The sequence below is a fragment of the Mandrillus leucophaeus genome, unplaced genomic scaffold (genome assembly GCF_000951045.1).
Source record: "Mandrillus leucophaeus isolate KB7577 unplaced genomic scaffold, Mleu.le_1.0 Scaffold80, whole genome shotgun sequence".
In the NCBI taxonomy this organism is placed as follows: Eukaryota; Metazoa; Chordata; class Mammalia; order Primates; family Cercopithecidae; genus Mandrillus; species Mandrillus leucophaeus.
Genome location: NW_012108697.1, coordinates 4,872,050 through 4,889,493, shown reverse-complemented (window position 1 = coordinate 4,889,493; position 17,444 = coordinate 4,872,050). Strand labels below are relative to the sequence as shown.

The 17,444-nt window shown below is 35.3% G+C and overlaps 2 protein-coding genes across 9 annotated transcripts in view; one reads left to right on the top strand and one right to left on the bottom strand.

Annotated features, from left to right (window-relative positions):
- The window catches only part of PDCD4 (programmed cell death 4 (neoplastic transformation inhibitor)), a 27,484-nt gene extending 16,820 nt beyond the window's left edge, over positions 1-10,664 (top strand). For all 3 annotated transcript variants that reach the window (XM_011967538.1, XM_011967536.1, XM_011967537.1), the window contains 6 exons: positions 1,455-1,552; positions 2,476-2,590; positions 5,999-6,106; positions 6,318-6,428; positions 7,856-7,995; positions 9,952-10,664. In XM_011967538.1, the coding sequence (XP_011822928.1) occupies positions 1,455-1,552; positions 2,476-2,590; positions 5,999-6,106; positions 6,318-6,428; positions 7,856-7,995; positions 9,952-10,012 (633 nt within the window). In that variant the 3' untranslated portion in view covers positions 10,013-10,664. The remainder of the gene's footprint in view (positions 1-1,454; positions 1,553-2,475; positions 2,591-5,998; positions 6,107-6,317; positions 6,429-7,855; positions 7,996-9,951) is intronic.
- The window catches only part of BBIP1 (BBSome interacting protein 1), a 21,054-nt gene continuing 14,265 nt past the window's right edge, over positions 10,656-17,444 (bottom strand). For 4 of the 6 annotated variants that reach the window (XM_011967542.1, XM_011967539.1, XM_011967543.1 and 1 more), the window contains 2 exons: positions 13,440-13,514; positions 11,812-12,444 (listed from right to left, as the gene is read on the bottom strand). In XM_011967542.1, coding sequence (XP_011822932.1) covers positions 12,278-12,444; positions 13,440-13,485 — 213 coding nt within the window. In that variant the 5' untranslated portion in view covers positions 13,486-13,514 and the 3' untranslated portion in view covers positions 11,812-12,277. Of the gene's footprint in view, positions 12,445-13,439; positions 13,515-17,444 lie in introns of all 6 variants that reach the window. The other 2 variants (XM_011967544.1, XM_011967545.1) reach the window with 2 other exon arrangements.

The window sequence follows — 17,444 nt, the reverse complement described above, 5'->3', positions numbered from 1 at the left end:
ATGCTGTTTCTGTTATACTTATGACAGACAGTAGTCTGTATGAGATATTGAGTGGTGATTCTAATGCAGACATTTTTTCCTTTTATACCAATACACGTACTGTAACAAAATGATTATATAAGTTTATATTTATTGTAGAATTTTTGAAACATAAAAGCCGGAAAGAAGAAAGGCCAGCAAAAACTGCTACTGGTGTTAAGTTTTCCTTTCTCCTTTCTGTGGGTATATATCAGTGTATGACTTCTATAAATCCTTAATTTTTTTTAATTAAAAAAATGGAATCATACCATGTATGCTATTTTGTAAACTTGATTTTTCTCATACCATGAAATATGGTAAATATCTTTCCCTGTGGCCACATAATATACCATTTTACATATATACCATTGAACCATAGCTTTATTTTTGGACACTAATTTCCATTTTTTATAATAAGTAATGCTGTGAACATACTTCCAGCTATTTCTATACAACTTCTTTCTCCACAAGATAAATTCCTTTGATTAGTTTTTGAGAGAACCTAGTCTTTTTTTTTTTTTTTTTTTTTTTTTGTGAGACAGAGTCTTGCTCTGTCGCCCAGGCTGGGGTGCAGTGGCCGGATCTCAGCTCACTGCAAGCTCCGCCTCCCGGGTTTAGGCCATTCTCCTGCCTCAGCCTCCCGAGTAGCTGGGACTACAGGCGCCCGCCACCTCGCCCGGCTAGTTTTTTGTATTTTTTAGTAGAGACAGGATTTCACCGTGTTAGCCAGGATGGTCTCGATCTCCTGACCTCGTGATCCACCCGTCTCGGCCTCCCAAAGTGCTGAGATTACAGGCTTGAGCCACCGCGCCCGGCCTCCTCTTTTTTTTTTTTTTTAAGAAGACTTCACTTGACCTTAAATCATTCATTTAACCCCAGCACTTTGCGAGGCTGAGGCAGGCGAATCACGAGGTCAGGAGTTTGAGACCAGCCTGGCCAAGATGGTGACACCCCGTCTCTACTAGAAATGTAAAAATTAGCCAGGCATGGTGGCGTGCGCCTGTAGTCCCAGCCACTTGGGAGGCTGAGGCCGAAGAATTACTTGAACCTGGGAGGTGGAGGTTGCAGTGAGCTGAGATCACGCCACTGCACTCCAGCCTGGGTGACAGAGCGAGACTCTGTCTCAAAAAAAAAAAAAAAAAAAAAATCATGTACTATGTATTCAGGCAGTGTGCAAGGTGTTAGGAATTCATTAGTGAGCACAACAGAGGTGGCCCCCACTCTGGCACTTAACTTGAAGGTTAAGATGTGGGAGTGTATGCCAGGCATAACAGGTACTACATAGGCTTTTTTTTAAAAAAAACTTCCAGCATCTTTCAGGTACTGACTGTGTACTTCAGCCAATCATCATCATTTATGTATTTAGAAATTGTGTCCTATAAAAGTTATTTAAGATTTTTTTATATAGCTCTTTTTTTTTTTTTTCCTTATTACAGTTGGTGGGCCAGTTTATTGCTAGAGCTGTTGGAGATGGAATTTTATGTAATACCTATATTGATAGTTACAAAGGAACTGTAGATTGTGTGCAGGCTAGGTAAGTAAATCACTTTTCCTACTTAGAATTTCAAAATAGGGGAAAATTCTACAGGATCATATTGAAATGACACTTGGCATTAATCAAACACTCTGTACATCTGTTTGTCACTTCTCTGTATTCTCCACTGTTAAAATGGAGAGAATGTTGACATGACATACCAGGAAGAGGACAGTACTATACTGCAAAAGTTCTGGAGTTTAGCTAAATCATTAATTACCTTCATGTCAAGCCACTCTTCTTTGGGCCTCAGTTTCTTTATGAAACAAAGCCATTGGACAGATCTTTTAAGTTCTGTTCTCAGGTTCTAGCATTCTGTAGTAGTTTAATATTCTAATAAGATGGATAACATTAACAAGAGAGGCCTCATTTATAGTTTTATTTTGTATTTATCTACTGTAGGAATTTTAGTCAGAAAATGTCTTTTTCACTCTTGTGATTTAGTATAATTAATATGATATTTGGAATAACTAAATGTGACATTTGGGAGTTGTGCTATATGATTTTTCTTGACTTCTTGGAGACTTGGACTCAGCCATGTCTTAGTTTTCCTTAGGTCTGTATATTAACTTAATTTTCTAGGGCTACTTCACATCATAGTGAAATGGTCTTCCTGGGTAGGAAGACATGGATCTAGGTGAAAGTTAATTATATATGAAGTGTTTCTTCTCAGCGTAGATCAGTTATTTTGTAATGTGTTTTGATTTTTCTTGAAGGAGAAATGAAATAAAGCATGAGAATATTAACATGAGGATCAACTTTTTTTGCTCCTTTTTGTTTTGAAAAAGTGTTTTGAATTTTATTTTGCTTTTATGTTTTGTGAAAGATTTAGGGCATATAGGATTTTGTAAGCTTTATCCATAATTTGGTAAACTTTAGGTATGTCCAGCTACCAAACTTAAATTTTTTTTCTTTCTCTGTAGAGCTGCTCTGGATAAGGCTACTGTGCTTCTGAGCATGTCTAAAGGTGGAAAGCGTAAAGATAGTGTGTGGGGCTCTGGAGGTGGGCAGCAATCTGTCAATCACCTTGTTAAAGAGGTAATGATTGGGTATTGTTTTTAACTTAATTTATATGTATTCCTCTGAGTGAAATAAATTGTGGCTACTAGCTGTTATTTTTATGGACAAAAATTAAGTTCGGTCTTACAGCTGTAATTGGAAAATGAAATAATTCTTTTATATTTGACTTTATGAGCTTTTATTATAAATTATATGATAAAAAATGAGTCTGTTAAAAGGGCTTTCATGAATAATTATAAGCAAGCCATCTATGAACTTCAAAGGAATGCCTGAAATCTTTCTCTCATATTATTATTTAATAATTTTCAAATGCTGTTGAAATGAGATTTTCTGTTTTTTAGCTATTCAATAAATATGCTTTTATATAAGTAAATTAAAACTAGATAGTCTTAAATAATGAGTTAGGAATTATGAGTGCTAGAGTAGATCAGAGTGTTAGATTTTTGTGAGGACGTTCACTACCCATATGCATGTTTTAAAAGAAAATTGATAGTAATCCCAGTACTTTGAGAGGCTAAGGCGGGTGGATTGCTTGAGGCCAGGAGTTCGAGACCAGTCTTGTCAACATGGTGAAACCCCATTTCTACTAAAAATACGTAATAATTAGTCAGGCATGGTGGTGCGCACCTGTAATCCCAGCTACTCAGGAGGCCGAGGCACCAGTATTGCTTGAACCCAGGAGGCGGAGGTTGCAGTGAGCCAAGATCACGCCACTGTACTCCAGCATGGGTGACAGAACAAGATTGTGTCTCAGAAAAAAAAAAAAAAAAGCGATTTATTGCATTAAAATGCCAGATTTATTCCCTGTGGATTTTTTTTTTCTGGCTGTATTGTGGTATTCTGTAACAAGAAACCAAAAAACAAACAAAAAAAACTCCTTATCTGCAGATCTCTTTAAGAAAAGGCATGCAACTAGAAGATTTGTAGTTCATGTGCTTCTGATTTTTGAGTATAATCTTTTCATGTAACTGTAATTTTGATTTTTAGTAAATCTTTTAATGAGGGGTGTGTGTGTGTATGTGTATGTAGCTTAAGTGTTAAGGAGTTCAAAATGTAGTTAGAACCCGTGACCATTTTTGCTTTTATATATGTTAAAAGAGATGAGTCAGTGTTTGTAATGTTGTGATTGTAGTATCTGTTTTTAAAAATTAAATAATTATTAGAAAAATTGAGGTATAAAAATAGTAAAGATGCCAGGGCAGTTAGGCAGGAAAGATAAAAGGCATCCAGATTGGAAAGGAGGAGATAAAACTAGTTGTATTCCCAGGTAACATGATCTGTATTCAGAAAATTTGAATGAATCCACATTTTTTTAACTCCCCAAGACTGAAACCAAACTATTAACTAAAAAATGAGTTCAGAAAGGTTGCAAGATACAAGATTAGTACACAAAATTCAATTCTATATACAGTAGGAATGAATGATCTGAAATGAAATTATTGCATTTATGATAGCATCAAAAATAAAATACTTAGGAATAAATTTAACAAGAGAAATGCAAGTCTTGTACACTGAAAACTGTAAAACTTGTTGAAAGAAATTAAAGAAGACCTAAATAAATAGAATGATATCCCATGGTTATGGATTAGGATATTTAATATTGTTAAGATGGTAATACTCTCCAAAATTAATATTTTTGGAAACTGGACAAGATGTTTTATGGTGTATGAATTCTCTCTCGATAAAGAAAATTGACAAGATAAAAAAGGAAATAAATCTACCAGTATATGAGTTTGAGGTTGACATTATTTGGATATTCGCTTACATGGAAGGGTTGGATCAAAGAAGACTTTTAGAAATGTATAAATGTATTTGTAATTTATTTTCAGAAGTGCATGGAATTTGATGGGGTATATTTTTAATACTTTTAAAGTTATGTAACAAATGTTAAAAATAAGTAATATGATTTGAATAACAAGTACAGTCATGTGCCACATAATGATGTTTTGGTCAGTGATGAACTGCATGGGATGGTGGTGGTCCCACAAGGTTCTAATGGAGCTGAAAAATTCCTATCCTTCAGTGATATGGAGACAGTTGTAATGTTGTAGCACAGTTACTTTGTTTTTTCATAAATTTAGTGTAGCCTAAGTATACAGTGTTTATAAAGTGCATAGCAGTGTATGGGTAATGTCTTAGGCCTTTACATTCACTAACCACTCACTCATTGAATCACCCAGAGTAACTTCCATCCTGAAAGCTCTATTCATATTGAGTGCTCTATACAGGTGTATCATTTTAAAAATCATTTATACTGTATTTTTACTGTACCTTTTCTATGTTTAGATACACAAATACCATTGTGTTCCAATTGCCTATATCATTCAATATACTGACCTGCTGTACAGATTTGTAGCCTAGGAGCAATAGGCTATATCATATAGCACTGGTGTGTAGTAGGCTATACCATCTAGGTTTCTGTGAGTATACTGTATGATGTTTGCACCATGACAGTCATGTAACACACTTTTCAGAATGTATCCCTATTAAACGATGCATGATTATGTATTAGTTTGTAATTATAAAGTAAATATATTCAAATGCTGTGCTTTAAATATTTACTTACATGTAAATATTTAAATACATATTTACTTACATGTAAATATTACATCCTAAAGCATGACAGCAATTAAATTTTACTTTACCTTTTATGAAAATACATTATAAAAGTTGGAAGGATACTTAAATACGATTTTTTTTAATTCAGTCAGCCAGCATTCAACATTCAGACAACTAGATATGTGCCCACCAAATACAAAGAGGATTTTAACAAAGAACATATAGGCAAAAATATTCCTAGCTGAAGCTCTTGTGCTGAAAAAGTTCTCCCACTTTTTTGAGATGTTCAAGTTTGAGCAGGAAAATCAAGACTTGTTTCTTTACAGCTGGAAACTGAATTATTGAACATTTTAGATAATGAGTTTCAAATTCTCAGTTGTAGAGAAAAGAGAAACTGTGTGGAAATCTTTGCCCTGTCTAGTAATACCCCATTATCATCTCTCATTTTTTGACTCTCAGTGCACTATTAAGAGCAGCATCTTGATAGAAGTGAAATATTTATGCCATTTTATGTTGAAACTTTGTTAGTGCCCTCTAGTGGTATTTAAAATCCCTTATTTTTAGTGGCACACTAAAGCATTATGGTCACAACCCAGGACACGTCCATTATAAACCTACTCGTAGATCTCAGTGATTCAGACACACTGAAGCATTGCATTTGAGTCATAATTATGAACCATTTAAAAATTGGGGATTTATTTTTTAATTATGAAAAATTCTGTGATAATAGTACCATGTCCAGTCTATATATTACTAGCTGTTACCCATTATTTCATTATATTGGAATGAGGGCAAATAATCCTGTAGGCAAGCACGATATTTTAAAAGTTAGGAATTCTAACACATCTCAACTTTTAAATCTAATAGATCGATATGCTGCTGAAAGAATATTTACTCTCTGGAGACATATCTGAAGCTGAACATTGCCTTAAGGAACTGGAAGTACCTCATTTTCACCATGAGCTTGTATATGAAGTAAGATTACCTTGCCATGTCAAAGAGAATTATTAAGTGTTCCTTTTTGTACCATAGTGACTTATGCTTTTTAAATAATGTACATCCTTTTTTTAATATCAAAGGAGGAAGTGGTTTTTAAATTTTTACTATTACAAAAGGCATCTGATACATTTAGGAGCGGTTTCATATATAAATTAACCAAAAATTCACTCATTGATTCAATTTTTAGGCTGTTATAATGGTTTTAGAGTCAACTGGAGAAAGTACATTTAAGATGATTTTGGATTTATTAAAGTCCCTTTGGAAGTCTTCTACCATTACTGTAGACCAAATGAAAAGAGTAAGTATAACATTATTTTTGAACAACTTTTAGTATTATGCCTTAAATATATGATTGAATACAGATTATGAATTGTCAGTGACTTTTCTTTAGGTATGTTTAGTGTTATTATGCCTATATATTTTTTCTTAATGGTAATGTTTGAGGTTTGAACCTTTTGCAACCATTTCTTGGAAAGTAACACTGCAGTGGGTTTTTTTTTTTTTTTTTTTTAACCTACTTTGACAAATCTGATTATGTATTCTACCTCAAGGGTTCGGTATCTAAGATGTGACAATTTCTATTTTATATCTAGCGAGAAACATGAACCTTTAACTTTTAACAAATTATAAAGTACTTTTTTCCTATTTAAAATTTTATGATTCTTGTTTTAAATGTTTGTGAGGTTTGTGTTTGGCCTGTATTTTTTAAAAGAACATACTAAGTGTAGATAGAGAAGTAGATGGGAAAGGAGTTTGCCCAATGTCTGGTGTCTGCCTACAGCTCTTTTAAGAGAACAGTATTTAAAAAAATTTTTTTAGCTATGTAACCAATTTTACTTATTTTTTAAATTTATATTTTAAATTTTAGATATCAGAGGGGTACATGTACAGGTTTGTTAGATGGGTATATTGAGTGATGCTGAGGTTTGGGCTTCTAATTATCTTGTCCCTAAGGTAGTAAATACAGTACCTGATAGGTAGTTTTTCAACTCTTGTCCTCTTTCCCACCTCCCTACTTTTGAAATTCCCAGTGTTTATTGGTCCTATCTTCATGTCTGTGTGTACCCAATGTTTAGCTCCCACTAACAAGTGAGAACATGCATTATTTGGTTTTATGTTTGTGATAATTTTCTTAGGATAATGGCCTTCAGCTGCATCTACGTTGCTGCAGAGGACATGATTTTGTTCTTTTTTATGGCTATGTAGCATTCCATGGACGTATATGTACCACATTTTCTTTGTCTAATCCACCATTGATGGGCACTTGGGTTGATTCCATGTCTTTGCTATTGTGAATAGTACCCGATAAATATACAAATGCAGGTGTCATTTTGGTAGAATGATTTATTTTCCTTTGGATATACACCCAGTAATGGGATTGTTGGGTTGAATGGTAATTCTATTTTGAGTTCTTTGAGAAATCTCCAAACCACTTTCTACAGGGGCTGAACTAATTTGCATTCCCACCAACAGCATATAAACCTTCCCTTTTCTCCTCAACCTTGCCAGTGTCTGTTATTTCCTGACTCTAATAAAAGAGAGCAGTTGTAAAACACTGTAACAAATCTACTTTCTGTGCTTCTCACTATTCAAATCAGACTTCAGTTTAACCACTTGAACATTTGGCCTTAAATATAGATTGATGACATAGTGATGGATCGATTGTGTTTTATGACATATATTTTATATTGGCTAACAATTCTGTGTGTAATTTCATTGTTGTAGGGTTATGAGAGAATTTACAACGAAATTCCAGACATTAATCTGGATGTCCCACATTCGTACTCTGTGCTGGAGCGGTTTGTAGAAGAATGTTTTCAGTCTGGAATAATTTCCAAACAACTCAGAGATCTTTGTCCTTCAAGGTACTTTATTTAAATACTACTTTCTCAATATAAAATAGTGGATGAGGTCTTTGGGAAAATTAAGTGCTAAGTTAGTTTATCATTCCCTGAAGTCACTGAAGAACGTGACTCTTGTGAGTTCATGGAGAAAGAAGGGCGAAGCTTGTTTTAGCCCCCTTGTAAATCTGTACAGGACTGCCTCATGAAGTCCCAGTTCATTTGAAAGAAACTAATCTTGTGGAGCAGTTCCTTTGTTGTAAGTAGTTTCAGTGTTATTTTAGAGTAGGTATTATCAGTGATAAGATGAGAAAATTGAGGCTTAGGGAGGTATACTTTTTCTAAGGTCACATGGCTAGTACATGGTAGAAGCCAAGTATGAATCCAGGACTTTTCTGGCTTCAAAGATCTAGGCTCTTACCTGTACTGGACATGGCTTCCTTGACTTTTTTACAGGTTGGAGAACTGGGTCTAATTGGATGTTCTCATTGGAAAGTGTGTGTGTTGGGGGGTGTGTGGAGGATGTTCTCACTGGAAAGTGTATGTGTGTGGGTGATTTTCCTTGGAGCTATTTTTTTGCTACTAGGATGTAACTCTTAAGGAGTTGCTAAGTTTTTTGTTGTTGTTAAAGCTAATAATGAAGCTTATAATGTAATAATATAAATGTTTAGTAATAGCCAAACTTACTGCTTGTGTGGGTCAGTTTTATATAATCTTAAGTTCTTACAATTTTTTATCTGGAAAATTTCTTAAGCTTTGATATTTTTATTTAAGTGCATTGTAAGAATTAAAACTCAGAAAAATATTTCCTAGTAGGGGCTTTTGCTTTAGAATTTTAGAAGCCATTAAAAGAGAGGGAAAAGAAAGTGATGAAAGATAGTTTAATAGCTTTACTAGGAATATTTGGAAATATAGACATTAGTTTGGTGATGGCAGGATTTATGTATGGATGTGCCAAGTGGTATACATTAGTAAAAACTCTGAACTTTGGCAGGCCTTATTATTACTGACTACTTCTTCATTCCCTACCTTGGTCTCAATACGTAGTCTGAAGCCTTTATGTTCAAGATGATGTAGCTGTTTTCCACTTAGACTTGATATGAAAAGGGGCCAGTACCCTGGCATTGACTTTTTGAAAGTTTTTCAGCCTCTGTTTGAAAGTCTGAATGTTTCTGTGTGGCTTTATTCTCAAGGGTCATGTGAGGCAGTAAACTTTCTGTGTATACATACCATATAGCTTTGACTTGGGTCCTTTATCTTTTAGCCTATTTGGGTGAGGTGCACATTTGTGTGTGGTTTTGCATGCTTGTGCCTGTTGGCCTGGGGTCAGAGAGTAAGGGCTAATGTTGCCCAACTTCTATTTCCCACTTACTGCTTTAGGCCACTGGCCAGCTGTTCCTTCTGGGCTATTGCCACTAGCTAGAGTGTGGTTACGTTATAGAGCTGAGCTTCTTGAGTTTGAGAAAGCACAAATCCCAACATGGGGCATAGGCTATGATTCTGATTTCTTTTTTCCACATTCAAGTTATGGCTTTTCTACAGTTGATAAAACTTTTTATTTTTTTTAATTGTCAAACATGGATATTTTGATAGGTTCCACAGCTCCAGTTTGCCTAATTCTGAATTATGTTAGTGTTTCCTATTTGGCTCACTGTTAAGCTTACAAATAATAATTAGAAATAAATTTAAATTTCTAAATAAAATGCTTTAGTTTGAGTCAACTTTTTTTTAATATGACTGTTTGGATAGTGAACTTACTAAAACAAAAACTCAGATTTGATATTGATGTTTTATGGTAAGATACATAGTAGGGAGTCTTTTCCAAAGGAATTAGAGGCATGCTTTTTTTTTTTTTTTTAAATGGAAAACCCTTTAAAAGCTAACACGTAACAAAAAAATACCAAGTTTTTAATTTTTTTTGTTGACTATAGTCAGAATCTGTATCTGTTTTCATGTCTTTGTTTTTTTTCTTCATTACAGGGGCAGAAAGCGTTTTGTAAGCGAAGGAGATGGAGGTCGTCTTAAACCAGAGAGCTACTGAATATAAGAACTCTTGCAGTCTTAGATGTTTTAAAAATATATATCTGAATTGTAAGAGTTGTTAGCACAAGTTTTTTTTTTTTTTTTAAGCACTTGTTTTGGGTACAAGGCATTTCTGACATTTTATAAACCTACATTTAAGGGGAATTTTTAAAGGAAATGTTTTTTCTTTTTTTTTTTTTTTGTTTTTCGAGGGGGCAAAGGAGGGACAGAAAAGTAACCTCTTCTTAAGTGGAATATTCTAATAAGCTACCTTTTGTAAGTGCCATGTTTATGACCTAATCATTCCAAGTTTTGCATTGATGTCTGACTGCCACTCCTTTCTTTCAAGGACAGTGTTTTTTGTAGTAAAATCACTGGTTTATACAAAGCTTTATTTAGGGGGTAAAGTTAAGCTGCTAAAACCCCATGTTGGCTGCTGCTGTTGAGATACTGTGCTTTGGGAGTAAAAAAAGAAAGTTGTTTCTTTGTCTTAAAGAATTTTTTAAAAATTAGTCATGGGACTTATTCATCTTTCCAGGGAACATACTGATTGGTCTTAAAAGACTAGACAGTTAAGTAAATGGTGGCTGGAACATCTATTTTTCTACAAAACTGGAAAAATGAACCTGGTTCTAGAAGAATGTACACCAAAATAAAACATGTGAAGCAGTGTTGATTCTTTATTGGGAGTACATTATTTTAGGCCTCTTAAACTTTAATTTCACACAGTAAAGTTTAAGTCTCATAAGGAAGCATATTTGAACCTAGTGAATTTAATCTTAGTGTTCCTTGAAAACTTTTTCCCTACAAAATTTCAAGTGAAAAGTACGATAGTAAATTAAGATTACACTGGGGAAAAAAAATGCAGGTATCACTTTACTCCATTGTTATCTGACCTAGAGCTTAATTAAGTTTTAGAAATGTTATACTTTCCATCATTCCATCATCCTTAAATTCTGTTACCAAATAATGGCTAGTGTTACAAAAAGTTATACTCCAAAGACCCAAAGCTTGACATTTACCCAATGTATGAGAAAATATTACCAATTAGTAACACAGAATTATCATATTTTTAACCTCTTTTACATAGCCTAATAACTCAGCAAGGCCTCAAGGTCTATGCTAATTTAAACTGCCAAATATTGACTGTAGCAAACAAGAATTATATTCAGAATTTATGAGGGTACTGTTAGGAGTATACTAATTACAGGTTTAGATACGGTCCGTTACAGTTAAAACCAAGTTTAATGTTCATATTTACCTCATGGGTTTTATCCAAGCCCATATTTCCTCGGCTTATATAAATATAGTTACCATTTTTAGGTTTTTTATTGTTTGACACTTGGATGATAAATGCAGTCATTTTATTCTCAAGTCCTTAAAATTAATGTAATTAAAAGTTAGCTGCCCACAGAATAGGTGAGGGTTTCTTAAAAATGAGATTTAAGGGCTGGGGCGTGGTGGCTCACGCCTGTAATTCCAGCACTTTGGGAGGCCGAGGTGAGCAGATCACCTGAGGTTGCGAGTTTGTGACCAGCCTGACCAACATGGAGAAACCCCATCTCTACTAAAAATACAAAATTAGCCAGGCGTGGTGGTGCATGCCTGTAGTCCCAGCTACTTGGGTGGCTGTGGCAGGAGAATAGCTTGAACCTAGGAGGCGGAGGTTGCAGTGAGCTGAGATGGTGCCATTGCACTTGTTTGGGCAACAAGAGCGAAACTCTGTCTTAAAAAAAAAAAGAGGTTTAAGACAGTTTTGTTATTACTGGTAGGATCTGGTCACACAAGACAGCATTAAACGTGACACAGCACATAAAATTGGTTTAAAAACTTTGTTTTTTATGTAATGTAAAAGCTCATTGAACACTTTATGCAAGATTGGAATGTATCTTCAGATTTAATAAACATAAAGATCCTCTGTATATAAAAGTTGTATTTAGGCCCTTGTGCCCAAGAATGTTATCTATAAGAGATCCCAAGCAAGTTACCTATAAAAGATAGCAATAGCAATGGTGAACAAATAATGTAATTTGCAATTCTAAAAACATGACTTTTAAACCCCATAAAACTTGGTTCATAGTTCAACTGTTTATGTTCAATACAAACCAGTGTGTTTATATTCATAATACAAATTTCATCAATCTTGGATATTTTTGTATTTATATGAATACTCTCAATTTTATTGATAGTATTAACACATACTACTTTCAGCACACAGAAGCATATTTTCTAGTTATTGTTAAATAGTAGATAATGTAGGTTGTTCCCTAAAGTGCTCAGTTATTCAGTGGGTTATTTGCCGTTGATCCTTTTCTGCCATTTCTTGTTGGCGAATTGTATTCTGTGCTGCTTGATGCATTTTCTCTAGTTTTTCCAGAGTCAGAGATTTTAAGGGTAAAAGTTTGGGTTTACACAGCACCATTGTGGTTATATCTTCCACAAACAATGGCCCTAAGTTTAAGAAGAAATAAGAATTAATTCAAGAAAGATAACCCAGTTGTTTGGTAGTTAGATTTGCAGCTAGAATGAAGGTCTAAAAAATTAATCTGTTGTCAGTGAAAAACTCTTGTACCTAAACTGAGTTTTGCTGTGGGACCAGAAAGATCATTGTCACTCTAAGCAGCATTTCTTACTACTAGGGTGTTTCTGAGGAAGACAAGTTTTGAGCTTTCTACCCAAGCTATGCTACCATAAGACACAACTTTTTGTGTCAGAAGTTTAATTTTAAAATAAGATTTGGCAGAATATATATACATAGTGCAAAAAATATAGCAAAGTATGATATTTAACATAAATATTCAAATAACTGAATGTTTAAACCTTTGGCTTTTCTTACTGTTGCTTTAGGTTTCTCTTTTTCCACTTTCAGACCTTATTTAACATTACAGTAAATTCCATTATTTCTTTCATTGAAGTTTCATATTGAGCCGGGCATGGTAGCTCATACCTGTAATCCCAGCACTTTGGGATGCCAAAGGGGTTGGATTGTTTGAGATCAGCCTAGGCAACACATTGAGATCCCGTCTCTACAAAAATAAAAACAAATTAGCCAGGCATGGTAGCACATGCCTGGCTAGTACTAGCATATCAGTAGGCTAGGGCAGGAGCCCAGTAGTTCAAGGCTGCAGTGAGCTATGATTGTGCCAACTGTACCCAAGCCTGGGTGACACAGTGAGAACCTGTTTCTTTAAAAAAAAAATTCATATTGTAATTAGCAATTTTAGGAATTAATTAGCTAATTGGCAATTTTAGGTATAAGAAACAATGTTTTATTTGTTATCCTTTTACTGGATATCATGAAAAAGCATATAGTAAAAGTAGACAGTAAATGGAATAATACGGAACACAATAGCTATAGATGTTTAGCTGTTAAGCCTCCTATGTGACACTGCCTATCACTTGTTTAGTCCCTATAATAATGACTTCAATATTTGTGATGTACATACCTTGTTTTGGAAGAACTTCCCGGAACATTGACTTCAATTCTGCCATATCTGAGTTGTTGGATACAGTATTTTTTCCTTCAATGAGAAATCAGTATTATTCAAGAATAAACTCCCAAAGCAGATTGCCTGAGACATTTCCGTTGTAGTTTAAGAAGTAAAATCCAAATTCCTATAGAAAGTGAACTACCCTAACCTTGTATATTGCCATTAATTTCCTGTGACCTTGGGATAGTTCACATAAACATTACTAGGTATCTTAGTATCTTACTAGGTATCACGTACTAAGGTATCTTAGTCTGATACCTTTTTCACATCCAAATCTGACCTGACAAAAACAATGAAACTTGGTGCTCTACCAAACCTCAGTTCTCTGTTTGACTAAGGTGCCATTGTTACTGTAAATGTCAACTTCCATTATTCAGTTGTGGTGTTAACTACAAGGCTAGGTGTTGCAATTTTTTTTTCTCTCATAGTGAAAACTTGGAAGAGCTTCAGTTTTTAAGGCAAAGATGATTAATATCATCTGAGGAAAAGGCATTTGTGTGTAGCCAGCATGGTTCATTGATAGCATCTCCCCTGAATGGTGAGTGACAAAAAACATGACCACCATTTGAGACGGGGGGTGAGGCAGGTAGGTAGGAAAAGGAGGAACTGGCAGGCTAACATAAGATTCCTACTTGTCTCAACAGCTGGTTTCTACTTTGTGCCTAACAAAAAGAATCCTATGGCTCACTGGCTACACAGCTGCAATTGATAATGAAGTAATACAATAGGTGAAACTGGCTCGTAAAGAACAGAAATAAGGTAGAGTTTCAGTTTACTATTTTCCTCTAATACTGAGATTCTATATGCGAAAGGACCAGCAATACTTAACTATGAGTATTTCTTATGAACATCCCAGCATATATGCTATTTTTGCCAGTGACATTTGCTCCAAGTATTACAGCCAAGATTCTGCTATGCTGTGTTCAAGGTGTTCTGGACTAAGCTGTAGAATGATCCCTTTCCAAACACAGATGCTTTTCTAGATGGTCCCACCCACTCAAGTGATTCACCTTGCTGATGCAACCTTACCATGCATCTTTCACATCACCCCCGCAGATTTATTATTTATAAAGTGGTGAATCTGGCTTGGTGCCTGCCTTTACCAACCACTGCAAATTAATTATAATCAAGTGAAGCTTCTTCTGGTCTTTGTTATTCCCGCTCCACTACTTTGACATTCCTAATAAAAGCTTCCTACTCTGTATTCAAGTCTCTTCCTCTCTCTTGCTCAGATTCTTATTCTGGAACGTCTAAGTTCCTGAAAACCTCTATCTGCTTTCCAGAACTCTGTCATCAAACTTTACCCCTATACTGCTCTAGCTGGGAGAGATGATGAAATAAGTAATGGACCAAGAATAAAGCAACTCATCACTAAATGGAATGTGAAGTAAATAAATATACAATTTCCTTAGCCTGCACAGCTTCTCCTACAATATTCTTTTCTTTTTAGGCCTGCCTAGTGGTACCTAGAGATCACTGCCTTTTTTTTTTTTTTTTTCCTCCAGGTGAGGATGAAGGTTACTAGCATTGCAGACCCCCTGATTAGCCTTGAATTAAAGTATCAAAAATACCACCTAGCCTCTCCATTAAATACATCACAGTGAAAATACTCATTATGATCACGTTTCCTTATTTGAAGCAAACCTGACATGATATGCCACTGAAAGGGAGGACATTATAGATGTTGATAAATGTGAAGAAAATACATAGGAGCTAAGGAGTTTTATATGTATCACCAAAATGCTAAAGTGGTAGATGAACAACTCTTAGCTGTTATATAGCGTAAGCAACTCCAGCTACTCTGAATTGTCACTATCCTTTGTTTTCTCTTAGTCTGATACCTTTTTCACATCCAAAATCTGACCTGACAAAAACAATGAAACTTGGTGCTCTACCAAACCTCAGTTCTCTGTTTGACTAAGGTGCCATTGTTACTGTAAATGGTGTGGAGCCAAAGGGATGGTAGGGAGTGCGTTGTGCCTAGTGTGGGGCAGATCAGTGCCAGTCACTTGCCTGGATAGAATGTCTGTTTTAATAGGGTTGGTTCTTGTTTCTAGGCCCCCTTAGGCATTGGCAGGAAAGAAACAGGAAGGGAAGGGCTAAAATAAGCAAGGTGGTGGTTGGATGGCCAGCACTGGCTGGGCTCTACTTTGATAATCAACTGCCCTGGGAGTCCAGAGTAGGAAGGAGTACAATCATGTGTTTCTTAATGATGGGATATGTTCTGAGAAATGCATCATTAGGTGGTTCTGTCATGGTGCAAACATCCTAAGAGTGTACTTACACAAATCTAGATGGTATAGCCTAACATAAATCTAGGCTATATGGTACAGTCTACTGGGCCTAGGCTATAAATGTGTACATGTTACTGTACTGAATACAGTAGGCAATTGTAACACAATGGTAAGTATTTGTGTATCAACATAGAAAAAGTAAAGTGTTCTGCCATAATATCATGAGCATTACAACGGGTATGACATCATTAGGCAACAGGAATTTTTCAGCTTCATTATAATCTTAGAGAACCACTGTTGTATATGCAGCCTATTGTTGACTACATGTTGCTATACAGACAGTATTTCCTTCTCCCACACGGCCTGCTAATAGCCAGACATGGGTGATTTTCTTAGAGTAATGCACTCCAAGCAGTTGTGGCTACTTTTAAGAGAACTTTCTTGTCAGGTGAGATGTATTTAAACCAGGGACAGATGGGCCAAAGGAGAAACATAACAGCTATGGCTGAAATTCACGTGTATTCTACAACTGCCATGGCCATTTAATTCAATAAATATGCGAGTTTTTTAAATCATATGCCAAGCATTGTTCATAATGAACAGGACAAAAACTCAAAACTTTGCCTTTTTGGAGCCTACAGTCTAGAGTAAGAAGAGAGAAACAACAGCATGCCAGAAGGTCTACAGAAAATAGTGTAAAGGGGATTAAGGAATGCTGAGGGGGGTGGTGGTTCAATTTTAAGAGGAAAATTATGATGACCTCATTAAGAAGGTGACATTTAAACAAAGACTGCTTTTGTGTGTATGAGTGCATGTGTAATGTCTTTTTAAACAGCAAAAAGTTAAAAGTCTGATAGTATCCACAGGTAGGGACGGTATAGGGAAATTAGCACTGTTAAGCTTTTTTAGAGGGATTTTGCAGTACTGTATCTACTAAAACTAAATATGCATATTTTCTTTGACATGGTAATTGGCTGTAAAGAAACACCACAAATGTAAAAAAGAATGTTCATTAAAGCATCGTGTTGAATAGCAAAATGTTCAGCAATAGATAAAGCTAACTAAATGTTCACCAGCAGATCAAAGGTTAAATAAATCATGGAACATCCATAGAAGGGAATACTATGCCAAATTAAAAAATGATGCAGATTGTCAAGGCATATTTTAAGAGAAAACATTAAATTACAGAAAATGAAATTTTTCTTACATTAATAGAACCAAACTTACAATGCTCACAGAATACAGTGTCAATTCATCATTTTTTGAAGGCCTTGGTCTAGGTAAATGGAAAATAATCTGCTGCTTCCTTTACTTACGTAGATTCTAAAGTTTGTAATTTCTCCCAGAGATAATAGTTTTGATGAACAGTGCATTCCAAAATCATGATAAGGTATGCAAACCTGTTGTAGCTATTTGGGCTGGATGTCTAAAATTAATGCTGAAAAACTTGAAGGAAAACCAAATCTTTGTTAAGAAATATTTTACTCTACTGTAGGAGTGAGAGTTAAAAGGCATGTCTAGGATGGATTATTGCCTTCAAATCAATCATACACATTTGGCAAGTTAAAAATCCCTGGTGCGGGGGCAGGGCGCGGTGGCTCACACCTGTAATCCCAGCACTTTGGGAGGCCGAGGCAGGCGGATCATGAGGTCAGGAGATCGAGACCATCCTGGCTAACACGGTGAAACCCTGTCTCTACCAAAAATACAAAAAATTTGCCGGGTG